Source organism: Arvicanthis niloticus, chromosome 25, assembly GCF_011762505.2.
Source record: "Arvicanthis niloticus isolate mArvNil1 chromosome 25, mArvNil1.pat.X, whole genome shotgun sequence".
NCBI lineage: Eukaryota > Metazoa > Chordata > Mammalia > Rodentia > Muridae > Arvicanthis > Arvicanthis niloticus.
Genome location: NC_133433.1, coordinates 29,482,909 through 29,503,800, shown reverse-complemented (window position 1 = coordinate 29,503,800; position 20,892 = coordinate 29,482,909). Strand labels below are relative to the sequence as shown.

Below are 20,892 nucleotides of genomic sequence, written 5' to 3'. Positions count from 1 at the left end.
AAAGCAAAACAAAACAAAACACAAATACCAAGGCAGCCACAGACCCTTCGCTCTACAATGGTGTCCTGCCTGCAAGATATATTATTGCAATGGTGGCACAAAGCCTGTGGGAGTAATCAACCAATAACTGATTTGACTAAAGTTCTACTTCAAGAGATAGAACCTGTATCTGACTCTGCTTGGGTGAGCAAGAACCAGAGACTAGATAGCCTAGAGACCTAGGGTAAATCAAAATACTACTAATTTAAAACAAAACCAACCAACCAACCAACCAAATACCCCCCCCCCCGAAAATACCACAGTGATATAATGTCTCCTAATGATATTCTGCTATATTCATAGATCAGTTCTTTGTCCAGCCATCAAAGATGCTTTCTCTTGCAGCAGATGGCAAATACAAAGACCCACAGCCAGGAGTGCAGAGACTGAGAGACCTTGGTACACTCATCTCTAAATGAGATGTCTCCATCAAAGTCCTCCCTTCAGAGCTCAGGGAACCCAGAGGAAGAGGGAATGAGAAAGAGTGTAAGAGCCAGAGGGGATGGAAGACACTAAAAAACTAAGACCCTCTAAATCAACATGATCAAAGCTCACACGAACTCACATAGACTGAGGCAGCATGCACAGGGCCTGCATTAGGTCCTTTGAGTATACATTATGGCCTCCAGTTTAGTGTTTTTATGAGATTCCTAAGTGTGCAAACGAGTGGGCCTCTGTGGTTTCTGTGCCTTCTCGGGCTTTTTTCTTTTGTTGGTTTGTCCTGTTTAACTTAGATGTGATAATTTTGTTTTATCTACGATATCTCTTAGAGCCTATTCTTTTCTAATAGACAGAAAGGGAGTAGATCTGGATTGGAGGGGAGAGGATGGGAGGAGAAGAAAGAGCGGAAACCATAATTAGGATATATTACATAACAAAGTAATATATTTAAAATAAAAGGAAAAAAGAAAAAGAAAAGAAAAAAAGTCCCAGTATAAAAGGCAAGGAGACAGAGGGGAACAGTGTGTCTACTTTCTGCCCAATGGCTGTGCTGGGCTCCCCCCACCCCCACTTCTATTGTTAATTCTTCAGCACATATCTTTTGTAATTTTTATGTTGAATCGCTTTAATTTTGGGCACATGTGTGTGAACGCACACATGCTATGTTTATGTGTGGAGGTCAGAGGACAACTTTCAGGATTCTGTTCTCTTCTTTTACCCTGTGGGTTCTAGAGATTGAACTCAGGCTGCTAGGCTTGACAGCAAGCTCCCTCACCTGCTAAGCAAGGTCTCTCTTTTAATACCCTCATCTCTAACATTCCCCACACCCCAGCCAATAATTTACTCACAAAGGAAAGACACCTCCAACTTTATTAATAACCAACATTTTTATTAGGGCAGTTACAGTTATGCAAACTGTACATTATACATTTTGGTTTCAAGAATTATAAATTAAGGAACCCGCTGGTAGGGAGGGAGTTCTTTTTCACAGCAAGAAACTTTAAATAAACAAAGTCATGTTTTATTAAGTACATTGGCAGACTTCATGTGCTGTCCAAAATGTCGAGTACAGTATAACAACCCATTAGAAAGATCCTTCATGGAAAATACAGCTGTGCACATTTTAGAAAAATACCCACAATTTGAGCTTTGTTTTAAAAAAGCTTATAAATCATATATATATTTATAAATGGAGCCAACAAGCTCACTTTATAAACATCCTGTAGTTCCATGTTACCCATTATTTTCAACGCATTACACATTTAAATAAACACTTAATAAGATTAAATATTCTATTTTCTTATAAAAGAAAAGAAAAAAAAAAAAACAACAAAAACCAGCCTTCCCAGCATAAGGAGCTACAGGGGTAGGAAGGGGCAGAGAGACTGTGGAGACGACAGACAGATTTAGTTTGTTCTTGAGTAAAAATGGATTCCCTAAAATTAAAAATCAAAGCAAAATGTAAAAAATAAATATACAAGTTGTAATTTTATTTTCATTTGCTCTCTTTCTGCCTTCTTCTTTAATCCATATTAGTCATACCCAAGAGTCTCAACATATTGCACTTCTGCAGAGACCACTACTAGGTTACGACCCTGTAGGTGACAAAGCATGAGGTCCTCACCTGTGTTGTCAGGGAGTGACACACACTATCTCTTCTGCTCTGCAAAGGCCCCTAAGTGAGAGACTTGGCAGACACTATGACATCCTGGATAAAAGTTAAAAAGACTTCCCCCTCCACAAGGTAATGCCTTTAAGAGACTCAGACATACCTTTCCTATCCTGATTTCTTTTTAAATAATTATTTTTTATAAAGATCACGTAGTTTCCCTAGGTAAGCATGCTTCTGAGTAAATTATATAATAGAAAACAAAAATCAACATCAGAATGATAAAGGACAGCAAAAGACAAATATTTAAAATAAAACTTCTAAGTCTTTAAAATTTAAAATATTATTACAAAACAACTTTGAAAAACATTGAAGGCAGAGAAGGGGCAGTGACTTAACAAAGCTTTACTGTCTACCTGAAGGCATTCAACCAAAATTCAAGTTGGGGGGTGGGGTGGAGAAAGAGAAGAGTAGCTATTAATAGATCTTGCTTAACTTTCATGGGAATTAACAGAGCCACTGACAAGATTTTATTTGGTTGTAACATACGTCAGCAATGAAACCGAACCCTTAACCACTGATTACTGCAATCCATGCAACATTTTGACTAGACTTCTTAGTATTCTGTCGTCTTTCAGCTTTTAAAATTTAGCACCTCCTGAGTGCGTCAACAAGTCACCTCAATGATGTTAAAAATATTTAAAATTAAATTATTTCTTTGGAAGGTATAATACCTTCAGACCACTATATTTTAAAGATAAATAACATTTTGTTGGTTTAAAAAGAATAAACAACATGAAAACAATGTATTGCTATTAAAATAAACACTATATATATATTTTTAACTAGTCTTTTGTTGTTGCTTTTCCTTGAGATGCAACCTGTATGTTCTCATCCAGCCAGAACTGCAGGTGGAAGATGATTAAATAAACAGCAAAAATGAGCAGAGTCGTGCACAAGCAAATGAAACATTCCCTTCCAGAACATTCCAGGAGATGTTAGAGCAGCAGGTCACAGCAGAAGACCGCTGAGTGATGCTGCTACCTACTTCTTCTAATGAGATAGGAGTGAATGTTGGAACCACACCCACTGCAACACAATCCTCAGACTGCATTCCTCTGGCAGTCTTCTCTCCCCAGCTCCCTACTAAAAACGTCAGATGGTAAAATAGTAAGGCAGCTGTTGACTTCCATCAAAAAAAAATTGCAGGTCCATACATTTCCAGTTTAGTCATACTCTGCTAGGACAGATGGAGTAGCCAATGCCAAGAACTTCGCCGGATGGGGCTTCTTCAGCAGATTTTAAAAAAGAATCATTATTAAGCTTTGCTTTCCAACATGGCTGTGTGCTTCAGCTCCCAGAGGACCCCAAAGACACAAAGCATTCCTGGGGGACCTGCAAGATCCTTTGGCTGAATTCTCCAAGTTTCATCTCTCTTGTGATCCCATCCCAATTCAAGCCTCTTTGCCTGTGTCTGAGTCTGATTGGGGTGTGGACACCAAGGCAGAACTGTGGGCTAACTCCACTAGTTGGCATGACTTCACTGAAGGGTCAGAACAGTTATAGCAATAAGTAACCATACTGAGTCACATTCAAAATTAAAGTGAAGGACAATGTCATTGTTTAAAAAAAAACATTGTAAATTGGAATTGGAGAAAATGATGTTACTATAATTCTCTATAGAAATTAAGGCTATGCTTACCTTTCCTAATTCCAATCAAGTCAGAAAGTGAACAAAAAGAATGGCCAACCCAATATTCAACAGCATGACCAGGACAATCATGATGGAATTAGGGCCCTAAAGGAGAAACAAAACAGAGCAAGCACAATGTTTCCATGTCAGTATGGCTGCTTGATAGAAACCCATCACCAGAACCAATTAGCAGAAATATAAGCATACAAACATTGTGGCAGAAACTAAGGCATGAAAGATAACAGCCTTTCCAAAAGTTATGAATTAAAAACAGTAATGTTACATTTATATGAAGTCACCATCCAACTTCCACTTAAAATTAGTCTAGATTTGAATTAAGTTAAAAAGTGTCTTAAAGCTGGGTGAGGTGGCACACACCTTTAATCTTGGTCTACATAGTGAGTTCTCGACTAGCAGGGCTACATAATGAGACCCTATCTCAGTATTTTTTTTTTTTTTTTCTGTAACAATGTACTCTATTCATCTCCTACACTGGGAAGGATCACTGGAAAGGAGATGGAAGGTAGTGGGACTCAGTTGTCTTTAGAAAGTGAAGGAGTCAGAAAAGAAGAGCAGCCCCTCATCAAAGCTGTTAGAAAATAATGAAACCAGAGGGTTTAATTTCTCCAAGGAAGAATTCAGAATACTCAGGGAGCTGTTTTTATTTTTATAGGGTCTCATGTAGCCTAGACCAGCCTTGAACTCATGGAGCTGAGGATGACTCTGAATTTATGATCCTACCGTGTATGCTTCCTACTGTGCTGGGATACAGATATGCAACACCATTCCTGGTCTATGTAGGGCAGGGGACTGAATTCAGAGCTTTGTGCATGCTAGGGAAATACTCTACCAACTGAGTTAGAGGCTCAGCCCTCAGCTTAACTCTTGCTTTTTTTTTCTGGGCCTCCTTCTGAGTTCTACTCCCTCCTTCCTACAAATGGGAAGTTGAATATTTACAGAATATAAGTTTTTACACGTCTAACTCTTTGTTTCTTGAATCATAACTAAGCCACTGTAGACTCAAGTGTATTGAACCAACAGTAGACTCCTATTTTGATAAAGCTTACTAGAATAAGTACTAGATAACCCAAGGTCATCAAGCTTTTATTTGGAAGGCTTATATGGCCTAGCTAGTCAGGCTTGGCGGTACCTAAAGAATCTGTCTTTTTTTAGAATTATAAGATCTTGGTATTTACAAAAATATTATTAAAATAGCACACAATTCTTAGATAGTGTTCTAGAATGCCTCTATGTCAAATATAAATTAATTGACTTTTGAGAAGTTTATTTTTATGTGTATGAGTGTTTTGGCTAAATGTTTCTATGTGTTTGTGGAAGGGGGGGGCAGTTTAGTGCCTATGCATGAGTGTGTGTGTGCTTGTGTGTGTGTGTGTGTCGGGTGGTCTCTATATACGTAGTAGCCTGCAGAATGCTGATCTGTGAGAGGCAAGAAAGCAGTTTAGTTGAACATGACTCAGTAGATGTTTAAAACTTCAAAAGTTTGACCTTAAGTAGTTTATTTTAGACATTTTTAAACACAGCACAATTTGGAAAAAAAGTTTCCTGGAGATAATTAATTCAATTTTGTGTGCATGACAAAACTTAAGATTTGATCATGTCAAAACTTTTTATAAGTAACATCTTTCATAAAAGATGGGTTCTATGGATTAACTGAGAGATCAGCTGAAGACAAAGGTCTGAGGGAAGATCTAGTGTCTCAGTCACAGAGTGCAAAGGTCATGAGGCTATTAACCATATCCATCTCCAGTCTTCTGGAGAGAAAAGGGGTTATACATACTTCCCTTTAAAGAGACAACCCTGTGTGTTTAGCATTCCATAGTCCCCCATTGCTTATTTATGACTACAGGAGCCTCTGTGTCATCTACATGTGCCCATGTGTGTGCTTGGTCTGTAGATGCCAGTGAGGGTGTCGGATCTCCTGGAGTTACAAGCAGGTCATCATGTGGGTGTTGTTACGTAAACCTGGGTGTTCTGCAAAAGCAGCAAATGCTCTTAACTGTGAAGCCACCTTTCTAGTTAAAACTAATTGTTCTAATTAAGTGAAACAGTCACATTCTGAGTACCAAATAAGTTTGTGTGGAAACAAGGTTACAGGGACATTGATTGTGTTTTCTCTGGTGACAGGGTTGAACAGGGAACAGGAAGTCTGGGCAAGTGTTCATCTTCCAGGGTGGGGCACAGCTTAGGCTACCTACTGCTGGCTGACTGAAGGACATCCTACCCCATGTGTTCATGGGCCACAGCTCTCTGGTGGAGGTCATGGTGCCCTGTTCTTTCTCTGTCATAACACTTGTCACAGTTTATTGCCATCTGTTGCTGTATTGTCATTTTCCTACCACAGCATCAAGGGCTTTGACCTCCTCTTCACTATGTACCCGGTGCCTGACTCTTGTGGTGTCTAGTTCATTCACGCAGCCAGAACTTAAGGAGAACACACTGCCTCTCCAGGTGCTGCTCTCCAATCACTGCACTGAAGAGCAAGTACATTGTTAGTAAATTGGGGCTTGGGGACTGAAAACAGGGCACTTTGAGGGAAGAGAAGCAACCCCCACTTCTTAAGCCCCAAGTACATAGAAGAAAAAAATAGGGTTTAAATGCTAGGCAGTAGATTAAGCATCTCTAAGTAGATTATCACCTGGTTTTTATTTGTTCTGCACATGATATTATTAGTTCCATACTAGAGGACATCATGAGGATAAGTGTATTAGAATATTTACAAACTATTTATGAATCTAGGTTCTTTAGAGGCAGAATTAAATATCATGCTGTCCACTGGGTACTCTAGGCTTCTTTCTCTATCTCTACAAAAGCTCAGACTTTAGTTTAAAAAACAATTTCTAATGAAGATATGCAAAGTAACATTTTTTACCTATATCTTTCGATTCTCAGAGAAACAGAAAAATCTTACTACCCTCCAACTACTCAATAACTAGGTGAATAGTCACAGCGATTCATGCCTGCAATCTTTGCACTGTGAAGGTTGACACAGGAAGAATACTATCAGTTCAAGGCTAGGTTGGTGTACAGCATGAAGCCAGATGCAATAAAGGGTGAGTTTTAATCTATGCAGCTTCTCAACCAGGGCAAACTTAAGACAAAGAAACTCTTAGAGCTCAAAATACTAGATAATGTTTCAACATCACATCTGAGCATAAAATATATAGTATGGCGATTCATGTGTTGGTTAGACTTTGTTTTTAAGTGTGCAGTTTGGGATTGTGTCAATTCTTTGGGGGTAGTACATTTAATTCCTCCCCAAGATAATGGGTGCACCAAGGATGAAGAAAAGTTTGGGTGAGAACAGACCTGTATAGAGTTCATGGCCAGAGAGGACCTAGGATCCAGAATCATAGTGTGTCTTTGAAGACAACACAGGACTGTGTACCACAATGGTAGCATGCCTTTTCAGCATGCACAAGGTCTTGGACTCAATCTCAGCAAAAAGAAAAAAAAAATTTAAGCCCTATTAACTCCCATTTCATAAATCCTGGTAAGGTGCTGTGTGTTTATATGAACTCGTTTGAATTGATTAGTACTCTGGGCTTTATAGATTGTCTTGGGTTGAATTTAGTAGCTTAACTATCTCTTCAAAGGGTTGTACTTATAATCCGGCATCAATGAATAACAAATAAATGCTTTATCCAGAATGAAAAATATATACTATGTGTTTCCTACTCAGCGCACATATATATACTTATCCTGTCTATGCTCTAATACACATTCATATTTAGCCTACCAGTATAGCCCCACTTATGAAGCTATTTTTAAACATCACATAGGGAAAATGAACATAGACCAGCAATGGAAGGCTCTAATAGCCAGCAGGTAAGAATGAAAATCTGGGATGTTGTGTTTAACTGGCAGGTACCAAGCTATGACCTCAGTTTTTTTTTTTTTCAGACACCTTGGACAGGCTACTAGATGAAAAACTTTAAGGTGAAGTCTCATAAATATGGCTATGGTAGCCAGTGGTAGCTTAAAATAGCAAAATGAAGAGAAGCTTACTCCTGTTTCCCCAGACTGACTGGGGCAGGTGTGATGGGAAACAGCAAGAAGGCAGCCACTAAGTACACATCAGAAGAAACCTTCAGGCTGTTAGAAAAATAAAACAGAGGCTGTCAAATGATGAGAAGATATCATGCCCAAGTTAGGAATGTAATCTACAGGGGCCTACCTTCTCATGCTTAACTAATAACTAATAACTTCTCATGCTTAACTAATAACTAATAAGTAACTAATTCCCTTTAAGTGTTAATCTGTATCTCAGAAGATTTTCTACATTTTTCTAGCTACTTATCTAGGCTGAACATAAAGAAATGGAATCTACTGAGCCATTTATGAGCTGTTTGTATTTCATCTACTATTCCACTGATAATGGTAATAATAATGTTCTCTGAGCACTAACGTCACTCAGTCCTGCATTAAGAACATAACATTTCCCCTGCTGTTCACACAGAGTACTGGTCGATTTATTATGGGCATCCTCTACACGCCTGATTTTGTGTCAATGTTTCTATGAATTTTAAACTGTTCGTTATAAATGTTGAACTTGTACAGTGCTCTCAATTGCTCAGAACTGTAGGCAGCACTCCACTGTTCTTTCACGAACTATTCTAACAGTCATGTGTCACTACAGGAATGAGGGCTGGCACGAGGAATACAAGGCAGCTTCTTGATGCCATTAGGAAAGCACCACTTTCTCACTGAGGGCCAGTCAATCTGACTCCTCAGACTGGAATGTCATTCACAGGGGGAAGCCTCAAGTTCAAGGGATATAGGGCTGCTGAGGCCATCTCATACATATGCAGCTTGGGTTTTGATCAGTGAGCCTGAGTTGGAAGTTGCTTGGCTTATATCAAGAACCTATACAAAATACCTGGTGTGAGCCTCCAGCTTTTCAGAGAAGAGGAGTGGAGAGTGAGGGGAGGAGCTATGGGATAGGGATGGGGATAGGTGGGGGATGAGGGTGGGTGAGTGGGGGAACTGGGAGGGGAGGCTGATATTGTGATGTAAAGTGAATAGATAAATTAATGAAGAATTCTACACATTACTAAAAACCTATGCTTTTAAAAAATACAACGGTAATGTGTTTACCAGCACACAGTACTACTTTAAAGAAAGGTTTATAGCAATATTTTTTCCTTATCATAGGCTGATGAGGGGGGATGCTGGGCACATGATTCCACTGTGGCATGTGGGAAATTAAATATCCTATTGGGTAGGCAAAGATGCTATGTAGTTGGAAGAGCACTGTTTAGATCCACCCCTTATTAATCAGGCAAATGGATACTATATATACAAGAAGCCCTATTCATTATAAATATTCATGTTGAATGTGTAATAAGAACTGATTGTTTCATACAATGAATCAATAGTGGTGGAATTATAATAACAGATAATAAGGTATATCAATGTTCAAACATTTTACAACAAATACCTACTAAATATTCAAGCATCTTAAAAATTAGCCTGTCTTAAAAGCTATTTACCTTCACAGAAGTTGCTTCTTAGGACATTATTAATCTGGTTGGATCTGATTACTTTATATTTAGCTAATGAAAAAGTAGAGACTAAAAAAACCCCCACCAATATTATATAAAGATATCAGTAAAAATTAGCTTAAGTTACTTCAAAAGATGAATTGTATTTCTTTTACCCTATGAGTAATTGTAACAAAAATAAGAAACTGAGTCTATAATCTTCTTGACCAGGATTCCAGAAATACGTATTTCTCAAATTGCCTGTACCATTAAGTGGTGGTGTCTTACTCTCTGAGTTGTATTTCACAGTGAACAGGACTACCCAGAGGCATATATGTCCAAGATAACCAAACAATTTATTTTAAATCACTCACTTAAATAAAGATTTAAAAAAGTTCAGATCCTATAAATTCTATAGAACCTGATAAAATCTCAGTTTGATATAGTACCTACCAAATCATCCTCATGTCAAGGAACACTTAGTAGACATTCATCAATAACACAGTTTACTAGACTAAAGAAATCTAACCTGTTTAAGACTCATCAACAATGGCTGGCATCTACTAGACAGTTGAATCTAGGAACATCTGCATCTGGAGATGCATTATAAAGTAATTATGTTGTAAAAGTTACTCATTTGGGAAGAAAAATATTCTTGCTGCAGAGCCTGGCTCATTAAGTAATATACAAATTGCATATTTATGAGAATTTACAATGGCTGCAAGTGATGTTCCTTTGTGTAAAGGGCCAAAGGAAGGCTCAGAATTTCTAGTTGCTATGCAGAAAGGTGCTGGCTGAGGGAAGTTGGGCATGTTTTCCTTCTAGGAGCCACTGAGTCGGTAATTAAGAAGTTCACCAAGATATATTGATAAACACTTGGTAACAGATGACAGGGCTGGCCAGGCCTGAGTCCTACCTGAATTATCTGCAGTGGCTGGCTGAGTAGGCACAGGATTTCTGCTCAGAGAACTCTTTGCTATCATGAGCTACAAACATATCCTGCTCTACTCTAAACAACCCAGTGAACTGAGGATCTTTGTCTGTCCAGATGTGGTCAAGACATAAAACCACCCATCTCATACTCCCTGAATAAACCCGAGGGAAAATCTCATGCAAGACTTACAGAATTGGCTTCTTTTTCCAAAGAAGGGCAGGTATCATTGCTTGCTGGATTCTTTGGTATAGCAAGTTCAGACTTCTTTGCTTTTGGCTCAGTTTTGCTTTCTTTGGCAACTGGTTTTGTCACAGATTTAGGGGAACTCCACTTGTTAGGTGACAGTCTAGGTACCAATGCTGAGGAAGACTGGCCGACTCTGCTGTCATCCTCCCTGTCCTCTGGAGGATGCTGGGGCGTGTTCAGTTTTACATAGTAGCCATGATACTGAGAGTGCAGCTCCCCGTTGCTGGGGTTGGGGACATGGTGGCGGCCAGAGTACTTAGACACCAATTCCTTTGACGGAGCCTTTGACATCAAGGGCTTATTGACAATGGCTGTCACTTGCTCCTCAGCTAGGCTCTGTTTGTCTTGACTGAGTCTTGCCCCTGAGCTGGGGTTTTGTGTCTTTGTGGACTTCGGGGAGGAAGGCTGGGGAGAGTGGCTCTGTTTGGGACTCGCCTCAGGAGACCTGGGAGGTGTCGTGCCTTTGCGGTAAAAATGAGGGGATTCCTTTGGTGACGGAGGCTTTTCTGGGACCTTTTCTTCTGGGTTTTCTTTAATATCAACCCCCTCCTGAAATCTTTGTTTGATATAATCAGGGCCTGGGAAAAAAGGAACAGAAAGGAAAGGAAAATGATTTAAAAAAAAAGTTGTAAGGCTTTCAATCTAGGTGACTATTATTTTTGTTAAGTGAGATCAGCTCCCTCCCCTCCCCCTTTGAAGATACCTATAAGGTGCGAACTTGTTTCAGTGTGCAAGGAAAGGATTATTACTGAAAAATGCTTTCAAAACTTGCCACTCTTTATAGTATGTTGATACCATCAAAGATAGAAAAATCTTATACTTCTCTAAAATTTCTGATACTTTTTACTTGAAGAACATGGTTGTTTGGCGTAGAGCAGAACTCATGTTGGTCAAAACCCAACGAAACTCATTTACCCCATATAGGTAGGATAATTAAAGCACAGAATAAAGAAATAAGCTTAATTTTTGTCTGACCTGCAGTTTAAAGAGATCTACACTGTACAGGGAGAGCCTGCTAAGAGGCTTTTAATCATTGCTGAAACTTTCTGGTCAAGAAAAATGTCTGCCTTTAGGCTGTGCCCTTTAGAATACCTTTTTCACAGTCCATTTACAGCAGCACCTGTTACTAGCAGTGCCCAAGACAAGGTGCCATCCCTAGCTCTGTGGTCTCAGGGTTTATATTAATCTTTTAATATACTTCAGAAACATTCACAACAATTTTTTAAAAATTCAATTTAAAATTATTTATTTTTTTTTAAAGTAGCAACTAGAGAAACAGCTCAGTTGATAAAGTGTTTGCCACAAAGGCTTGAAGACCTAGGTGTCATCAGAACCTACATAACAAAAGTCAGGTATGGTTGTATGCCTATTCAGTAATACTGGTCTAAGACCAAACTTACAGTTACACATTTTAGTGTTATATATAAATCATATGTATGCATATAATTTTACATATACATATGTGTCTAAAGTAACATTTGAATATTAACACATTTTCTAATGTGTTTTATAAATAGTTAAATAAAACAAAAGCAAGTGCCTGCAGAAAGATTCTACATCTTAAATTCATACTTATGAATATCATTAGGAGCCCAAGTTGAAGAAGTCACAGTAATAGACTTATGATATTCAACTTTGGATTACACCAAAAGTACTTATTTAATTAACACCCAATACCAGCCTAGGCATTTCTGTCTCCTTTAGAAGTCTGACATATTGCTTCTTTGCACAGTTTTTTTCATCTTAGGAATATTAGGAAAGGTATAGCTAGCTAGCTCAGTCACTTACAACTAAGACTTTTCAGAGATGTTCAGCTGCATCTATCAACTGGATTGCTGATGTTGCTGAATTCTGTTGCATTCAAAGAAATTGCTAGAAATAATGTTCAGATTTAAAAATGCCTAGCTTTATGCTCTGGAAAATGACTGCTTAAGAAAAACAAATACAGTCCCGAGCAGTGGTGTCCGTTTCTGTGGTCTATCAAACACATCCCAGAGGTTTCAACTTCATGGAAAGCAGAAAGCCAAGCCAGAGACATTTGAATTTGCATTCTCCAGGTGATTTTATACATTAGATATAAGTGACTGAAATCAATAAAAAATTATGGGTGTCAAACTGGCCTCTGTCTAATGCCAGCCTTACATGGCTACCCACAATGGGAAGTGGTTCCAATGTGGCATATTCATGTGAAAACTGGCCAAATATGAGGATACACAGTTAGATTTTTCCAGAGCAAGATTCAATTCATCTTAAACAGAACAGTTAATGTAATGCAGTGGACAGAATTTTTCCCTGGATTCTTTTCTCTTGGAAGGCACATGCTGTGCCTGCAATTGTCTGTGTAGTAATATGTATTACAGTGTAATGGCAGCTACATAAAGCTGGTGAGTGGTGGCAGCTCTCGATCAGGACCAGCCATTATTGCCAGGGAGGGAAACCAAAATAAATGTTGAGAGTTTAGCAGTTGGAATTTGTAGACAGTCATGCTTTTACAGGCAGAACCTGTGAATCCTATGAGGTTTTCACCCATCTGGGGATTCACATTGGGAAAAAGTCACCTGGTTTACAATATTCCACATTTGATTAGCCAGCCCACCATTCCCCACACAGAAAGGTAAGTCTACACACTTGACCCAAAGACTGAGCAGACACTGGCAAATGTTGAGAGCAGGGAATCCAGTGTGAACTTCAGAAGTGAGTGTCGCTGGACTAGCCATTGGCAGACTAAGACTGCCCTAAACACATAAAGTCAATGCCCACGTCAAGGTCTTTACTGCAGCAACAGGAGTCATTCATTCAACAGAAATCAGCCATTCACTCAAGGCTGCCAATCAGGAAAAGAAGAACAGGATGAAAGACTACAAAGAGATGGTACAAGCAGTGGAAATGACATCATGTTCCCTAAACGACCTTGTAGTCCCATATGTAAAAGTCCTGCAGTATCTGTGACCAGTCAGTGTTCTTGGTGGTAAGCTGTGGCTGTCCACACTGATACCCTGTAAGCAGCTGTCACTCAATATACATTTGTGAAATTGAATACACAATTCAATTTGGTCAGAATAACCAGTAGGCTCAGGAATCACCACTTTTACATCTAATAGCAGACTATTCAGTTTCCATTCTTCATGAAAAAAAAAATTGTAATTTTAGGTTTGGAAGGTGAGCTCAGAAGCCATCTATTCTTGGATGCTTCCCTTTACTTAACAAAAAAATAGTATACATTAGTGGTTGGCACAGTAATAAACAATACCTTGACTTCTAATTTGTAAGAAATGCAAGCATAGTTAATACTTAGTAACATAGATTACAGGTTTCACTTTCATGTAAATAACCAATGGTGCAATGTGTGAGAATACACAAGGGACCACAAAGCTTGCTGAGGAAGCTGCCTAGGGAAGCAGCTGGCATTCTCCCAAGAGGGCTCACAGAAAGAATTTTACCCCATTCCAAGGCAGTGTTTCAACTTATTTAACTCATTCCCAGACCCATTGATAAATAAAATAATGCCTTACTTAACATGACTTAGGATTAAAAATGAGATAAGAATACTGAGGGAAGCAGTTTAGGAGACAACTCAGTGGAGTGCTTGCCATACAAGTATGAGAGCCCGAATTTGGATCTGTAGCATCTCTATCAAAAGCTGGGAGTGGTAGCCTATGCCTGTGATCCTAGCACTGGGAAGGAAGAGACAGGTGGCTCCTTGGAGCCTGCTGGCCAGCTAGTCTTACAAATTTTGTTAGCTTCAGGTCCAGTAAGAGACCTTGTTTCAAAAACTAAGATAGAAAGGGATAAAAGGAAATACCAGTCATCAATTTCTAGTCTTCGTACACACACACACACACACACACACACACACACACACTACTCTTTCACACCCAAGTAAAAATTATGACTGAAAGTAAACTCAAATAGTGGGATGAAGAGCTTTGTAAACAGTTTCTAAATTATTCCTATTTTCTAATGTCATCTACTTCCTGATCATCCTCAAAAGCTGTAGCTCAGTCCTCTTACCTTAGGAACTTGAATTATCAGCACACAAAGTACTCGGGACAGATTCCCCTTTGTGAAACAAACAAGACTGACATAACATACTATAAGGTCAACTCATTTATCTATAGTGAGTAATATGAAGATCCACAAGGCACATGACTTTCACTGTTATCACCAGTAAATGTCATTCTCAAAGGCAGAACTTCATGATTCCCTAATCACTGGGAAATCAGGATGAGGAATAGGAGATGAGCTGGCCTGATGCATCTATTTCCTTGATCGGGAGACAATGATGCCAGTGAAACATATACCCATCTCCGGCTATAGTTCCCTGCCTTTGGCCACATAGAAATATCCCTGTCAATGCAACTGCAGTAGTGAAAGCTCTGGCCTAGGCCCCTCTAGGAAGGATAATGCCAGTGTTTGTCTCTGTGACTCACTTTCCTCTACACTTCCTAGGCTGATTCTTCAGATGTTTTTATATACCCAGTCATGCTATGAGGATCTTCTTAAAACCACCACTGAGGATCTATTGACTGATCTCCATAAGATTATGCCTCATTTTCAAGTTAAGCCCTCAGAGGGCAAAGTTCTTCCCAAATTCTCAGTGGATAAGTCACTGTTCTCTCCGCTGATTCCAATTTAGGTTTTTCCATGTGTATGTAAACTTAGCCCTTTGAGAACTTAATACCCCTACACAGGTCTTGTTTTTATTTTGCAGTTTTAATTGGTCTATATAATACTGGATTTCTGAACTAAAGCCGTGAGATTTCACAATGATGAAAATACTGCCAGCTTCTAAAAGTAAGTAATCTGCCACAAAAACTTTCAAACTGCGAGTTAGCAGCCACAGCTCTCCCAAGGGCTGCAGCATATGCCTTCCAAACAATGGTGATACATGCAGCTGAGATATGCATATTAAATGAGGAGGTTTACAAGTGGTACTGGAAGTTTTTTTGCAAAGGCCTATCTGATTCTATCACCCTGTAAAAGCAGATTGGAAACCATGTGTTCCCTGGACTTCTCCAGGGAACTATAACACCCAGCACAGAACAGGCCTTCTATACAGTTGCCGAAGGAAGTGTTGGCTATGGGTCAAAAGGGATTGCAGCTCTCCCTTTGGCTCTGGTCTCAGAGGCTCACTGTCATCTCATACTACTAGAATATATTCATTACTGATGAACAACTTGCTTATATGAATCTGCTTCAGCTAAGGAGGGGTGGAATTACATTTTCCCACAATATTTCTTTTCCTTCAAATGCTTTTCCGCCATAAAAAGGCTTTTAAAAACCATTCAGTCTCGAAAACCGAGATGGCTTTCAGTATCATTTACCTTGTACACCTAACACAAATCTAGAGGGACCCTGCTCTGCGGCAGAATGAACAACAGAGCCAAGCATTAGCATCTGTAGACAACAATGGTAAGTTTGTTTTCTTGCAAAGCAGTTCAAGCTCACAGTCTCCCCACTGTGTAGTTTCCCCAGATGGTGGCATGGCTGGGAGCCCTCTGCTTGCTGAGCTCTCCCATGGGGTTCACACCCTGGAATGTCTAATCCACCAAGGTACTTAGGTACCAGGGAAGGGGGAATTTATTCATCAGAGGTCACTTCAAAATGTGCAAAAGGTCCCTTTCCTAGTAAAATATACCTATGTATTTAATTGTTTTAAATAAGAAGCACACCAAGGGAGATACTCATTTTATCACTCTGGAAGAAGTCACGCTATCAAGGCACTTATGTCAGCAACCCAGTGGGGCACCTCTCCAGACAGTGCTGTAACCTGCATTTTACAGTCTTTCTTCTTCTCTCCTACCCTCCCAACTGTTCCTTTATCTCTGTGGGTAGTGGGGGTGTGCTCCCAGGCGCACTGGTGCTCCCATTTGTTCAGACCAGAGATCTGATATTCTGTTGTCTTCCTCAATTGATCTTCACAATTTATTTATTTATTTATTTATTTATTTATTTATTTATTTATTTATTTATTTATTTAGAGACAGGGTCTCTTGCTGACCCCAGAGTGCACTAATTCAGCTTTGTTAGCTTGCCAGCAGGCCTCAAGCAACCTCCTGTCCTTTCTCACTATTTTGTAGTATTGCTGAGATTGAAAAACATAGACTTTTAAAGGGAAAGATCCAGTCCTGATTGCTCCCGGGGGCACAACACCATGTGGCACTGGCTAGCTGACCTCTCCTTCTCCATTCTTCTTCCTTTCCAATTGCTCTGGTACTGGCAGCATCTTCCTTCTAGACTCACCTGATGCCAGCCCTGACTGCTCGAAGGGGCCTCACATACTGTTACATGTTGTGCTGACATGTTGTGGATATAGGCCACCTGGGCTTCCCTTCCCTATTCTTCCAGTTGTGTGAACTATATCTAACCTCCAGGCCTTGCTCAGGTCTCCTACCCTGTGCCCATGTGCAGTTGGTGAGTTCTCTGAACTCTATCCTGCCAGCACCTTCTCCAATACCCAGCCTTAGCTTGGAGTGTACCTACTGTGTGTTGGCCCCTCCTGATCTGGCCCACCTGAGCTGTCTTGACATCCGGACTTTGCTCCAGTTACACATCTTGTGTGCTGATCCAGTCTGTTGAGTCCCCCAGACACTCGTCTGCCTGCACCATATCCAGCCTCCAGGCCTGGGTCATACATCTGTTCATGGATCAAGCCTGTGTAGTCTCTGGAACCTGGCCAGCCTGACTATCCCCAACCCACAGGCCTTGCTTTAGCTGCATAGTCTGAGTAACCTAGCATGACACATCACTTCACACACACAAGCAGCCAAAGAAGCCTACATGAACAAGTCACACTGTAAAAATACAAATGGTATGAAAGACCAACACTGCCTTTCTCTCTCTCAAATCCACCAGTGTGGGATTACACAATGGGAATCACACACATGACTCCAAGACACAAACTTAAAAGATCAATCTTAAACTTCATCAAATCATTCAAAAAGTTTAAATACACAAACAGCTCAGTGAACTTCATGGGAATAACAAAAAAATGCCTGAGTGAACTCCAAGAAAACACAAACATACAGCCAAATGGAATGTTGAAGACAATTAAGGATTTAAAACGAATTCAGTAAAGAAATGGGAATATTGAAGAGAATATAAACTGAAATGAAAAAGTTAACAGCCCAATTTGAAGACTCAGAGGGAACGCCTTTCATATAGTTGGCTCAAGTAGAAGAGATGGTGGGGTATGAAGATAAAGTAGAGGATTTAGAACAACCAACCAAGAAATCAACAACAACAACAACAACATGCAGAGATGATGGGACACCACAAAAGGCCAAAGTTTTTAATTATAAGCACAGACGAAGGAGAAAAATCCCAGGTTAGTTGCATAGACCAGATTTTCAACAAACACATAGAAGAGAACACCCCTAAACCTAGGAGACAAACCCAGTTAGATATAAGAGGCACAAAACAGCAACTTGTCAGGGCCAGAAAAGAAACTTCTCACAGGATATCACAGCCAGACACTAGATACACAGAACAAAGGACAACTACCCGAAGGTTGCAAGAGAAAAGACAAGTCACATGCGAAGGAAAGTCCCTCCGAGTAATAGCTAGTTTCTTAATGGGATTTTTTGTGCACAGAGCAATTACTTCAAGTTCTAAAAGACCATGGATGCCAACCTAGACTACTGTACCAAGCAAAACTATCAGGTATGGCTGAGAGAAGAAAAGAAATTTCCATGATATAAACAGAATAAAAGAAAATACACCACCAAACCATCATGTGGAGAATCCTGAAGGCAGTATTTCAGATTGACAAAAGAAATCAGCACAGATGAGACTAAAGAAAGAAAGTAAATGAACTAAAAACTACTGAAACATAAAATAAAAGCAAGACAGGACCAAGAACACAAACAGTCAACAAGCTAAATGCCTTCTATCAACACACACCTTAAATAGTAATGGTCTCCACTACCCCATCCAAAGACACTGGTCAGTTAAATGGGTTAAGAAACAAAGTCAACCTTTCTGCTGTCTACAAGAGATTTATCTTAGCTCTGAAAATAGGCACCTCCTGAAAGAGAAAGGATGGATGAAAGTATCATGCGTAAATGGGACCAGGAAGCATGAAGCTGTCACTGTCCTTATATCTGACAAATAGACTTCAGCAAAAAACTAGTTATAAGAGATAAAGATTACATTATAATCCAGGAAACAATTAACTACAAAGACATTGCAATCCTAAACACATATACACCTGACTTCATAAAAAGCACACTACTGAAAGGAAAGGCACAAGCTAACTCTTAAGTCAGTTAATAATAGGTGATTTGAAAACCCCACTTTTACCAACAGACAGGTTTTCTAAATAGAGAAACATCAGAACTGAATGATACTATACATCAAATAGGTAGCTACTGAATAGCCAAACACCAAAGATATACATTCTACTCAGCAGCCTACAGAAAATTTTCTAAAATATATCACACAGCCTGGGAATCACATTTTAAAACTTAAAAATATTAATTCCATGTATCATTTTAAACAGTAATGAAATTTAAAAGCAAAGGTTTTATTTTCATTTAATCTTCACGAGTCTATGTATAGTCATAAGAAAATCTCCAGGACACATTAAATGCAGTTCTATAATGGAAAGTTATAACTCTAAATGCCCACATTAAAATATCAGAACATTCCAAGCCAAGAGTGCTGGTATATGCCTTTAGTCCAAGCACTTGTGAGACAGAAAGATCTGAGTTTGAGGTAAGCCTGGTCTACATAGCAAGTAGTAGGTTAGCCAGGGATGTGTAAAGAGAATCTGTTTTACCCCAACCCTCTACCCAAGATGGAATTTAGGAAAACAAGAAAAAAAATAAACCCAAATCTAGCAGACAGGAAAAAAAAAAAAAACCAAAAATCAGAGTAGAAATGAAACAGAATCAAACAGGACAGGACAAGACAAAACAAAACAAAACAAAAATAAAAAAAAAATCCAAGAGCTGGTTTTTGAAAAGATAAACAAGATAGATAGATCTTTAGCCCAATTAGACAAATAAACAAACCCCACAAGCCACTCCCCCCATCAAATTAAACAGAATCAGAGATAAACAGGGAAACATTATAACAGACACGAAGGAAATTGCGAAGATTGTAAGGCAGTACTTTAAAGAAAGACTGACATTCTATTAAGTTACCAAATCTAGAAGAGACAAATTTAGGTTCATCTGAATTATCAAAGTTAAACCAAGAAGAGATCATTTAAACAGACCCATAACAAATACAGAGGTTGAAACAGTGATAAAAAGCCTCTTGACTAAATAAAAGCCCTGGCCCAGATGGATTCTACAAGACTTTCAAAGAAGAGCAACCAACACTTCAGAACAGGAGCACTCTCAACTCCTTCTTCAAAGACAGTATCCCTCTGATACCCCAACCAAGCAAAGAGTCAACAACAAGAAAGACTCACATGGTCATCTCAATAGATGCAAAAAAAGGCCTTTGACAAAATCTAACATGGCTTCATGATCAAAGTCCTAGAAAGAGTAGAACTTGAGAGAACACACCTTAACTTAATAAAAGCTATCTACGACAACCCCACAGCCAATGTTATCTTAAATGGAAAACAATTTCAAGCAATCCCATTAGAATCAGGAATAAGACATGATTGTCCATCCTTCTTACTCCTTTTCAATTAAGTGCCCAAAACACTAACAGAAACAATAATGTAAGAGAAGCAAATTAAAGGGATACAAATAGAAAAAAAAAAAGTCAAATCAACCCTATTTATAGATTATGTATTATACATAGACATTCCAGAAATCCTACCAGGAAACTTCTAGGAATAATCAGCAATCATTTCAGCAAAGAGGCAGGAAACAGAATCAACTTAAAAAATTATACACTGCAGCAAACACACTGGGAAGACGGTTGTGGAGACACCCTCATTCACAATAAACAATAAACAATAAACCTAACCGAGGTGGCAAAGCTCTAAAGGGATACTAAAAATGGAAAGGCTTGTCATGCTCTTATGTTTGTTTGGTTAAAATTTTTGTTTTTTATTTTCTTTTGGAGGGAGGTTACAAGGGCAGAGGGCAGATACAAAGGGACAGGGAGATGAACGGGATTGGGGTGCATGATGTGAAACTCAGAAAGCATCAACAAAAAGTTTTTTAAAAGTATGCATATAGCTCTACAGAGGATCTTCAGTCATGAGCACACACCATGCCCTCCATAATTTAAAATAATAACAATAACATATTTTTAAAAGAACAACTGACAACAAGTGCTGGAAAGGGTTTAAGGAAAGGAGAACCTCAATCACTGCTGATGGGATTGCGAATTGATACAGCCACTGTAAATTAGTGTAAAGAATTCCTACCTTGGTGTAAAGCCTGTGGACCTGAACAATAATTGAACTGGGATAAAATCCACAAAGGCGCAAAAGTGGAATTTTCATATTGGGGAAAACCAATAA

General features: G+C 39.1%; 1 protein-coding gene across 3 annotated transcripts in view; it reads right to left on the bottom strand.

The window, feature by feature from the left end:
• Window positions 1–1,348: 1,348 nt before the first annotated feature.
• Jph1 (junctophilin 1) overlaps window positions 1,349–20,892 on the bottom strand; it is an 81,153-nt gene continuing 61,609 nt past the window's right edge. Inside the window, exons 4-6 of one of the 3 annotated variants that reach the window (XM_076924293.1) lie at window positions 10,407–11,041; window positions 3,792–3,887; window positions 1,349–3,632 (exon numbers count right to left, since the gene is read on the bottom strand). In XM_076924293.1, the coding sequence (XP_076780408.1) occupies window positions 3,807–3,887; window positions 10,407–11,041 (716 nt within the window). In that variant the 3' untranslated portion in view covers window positions 1,349–3,632; window positions 3,792–3,806. Of the gene's footprint in view, window positions 3,888–10,406; window positions 11,042–20,892 lie in introns of all 3 variants that reach the window. The other 2 variants (XM_076924294.1, XM_076924292.1) reach the window with 2 other exon arrangements.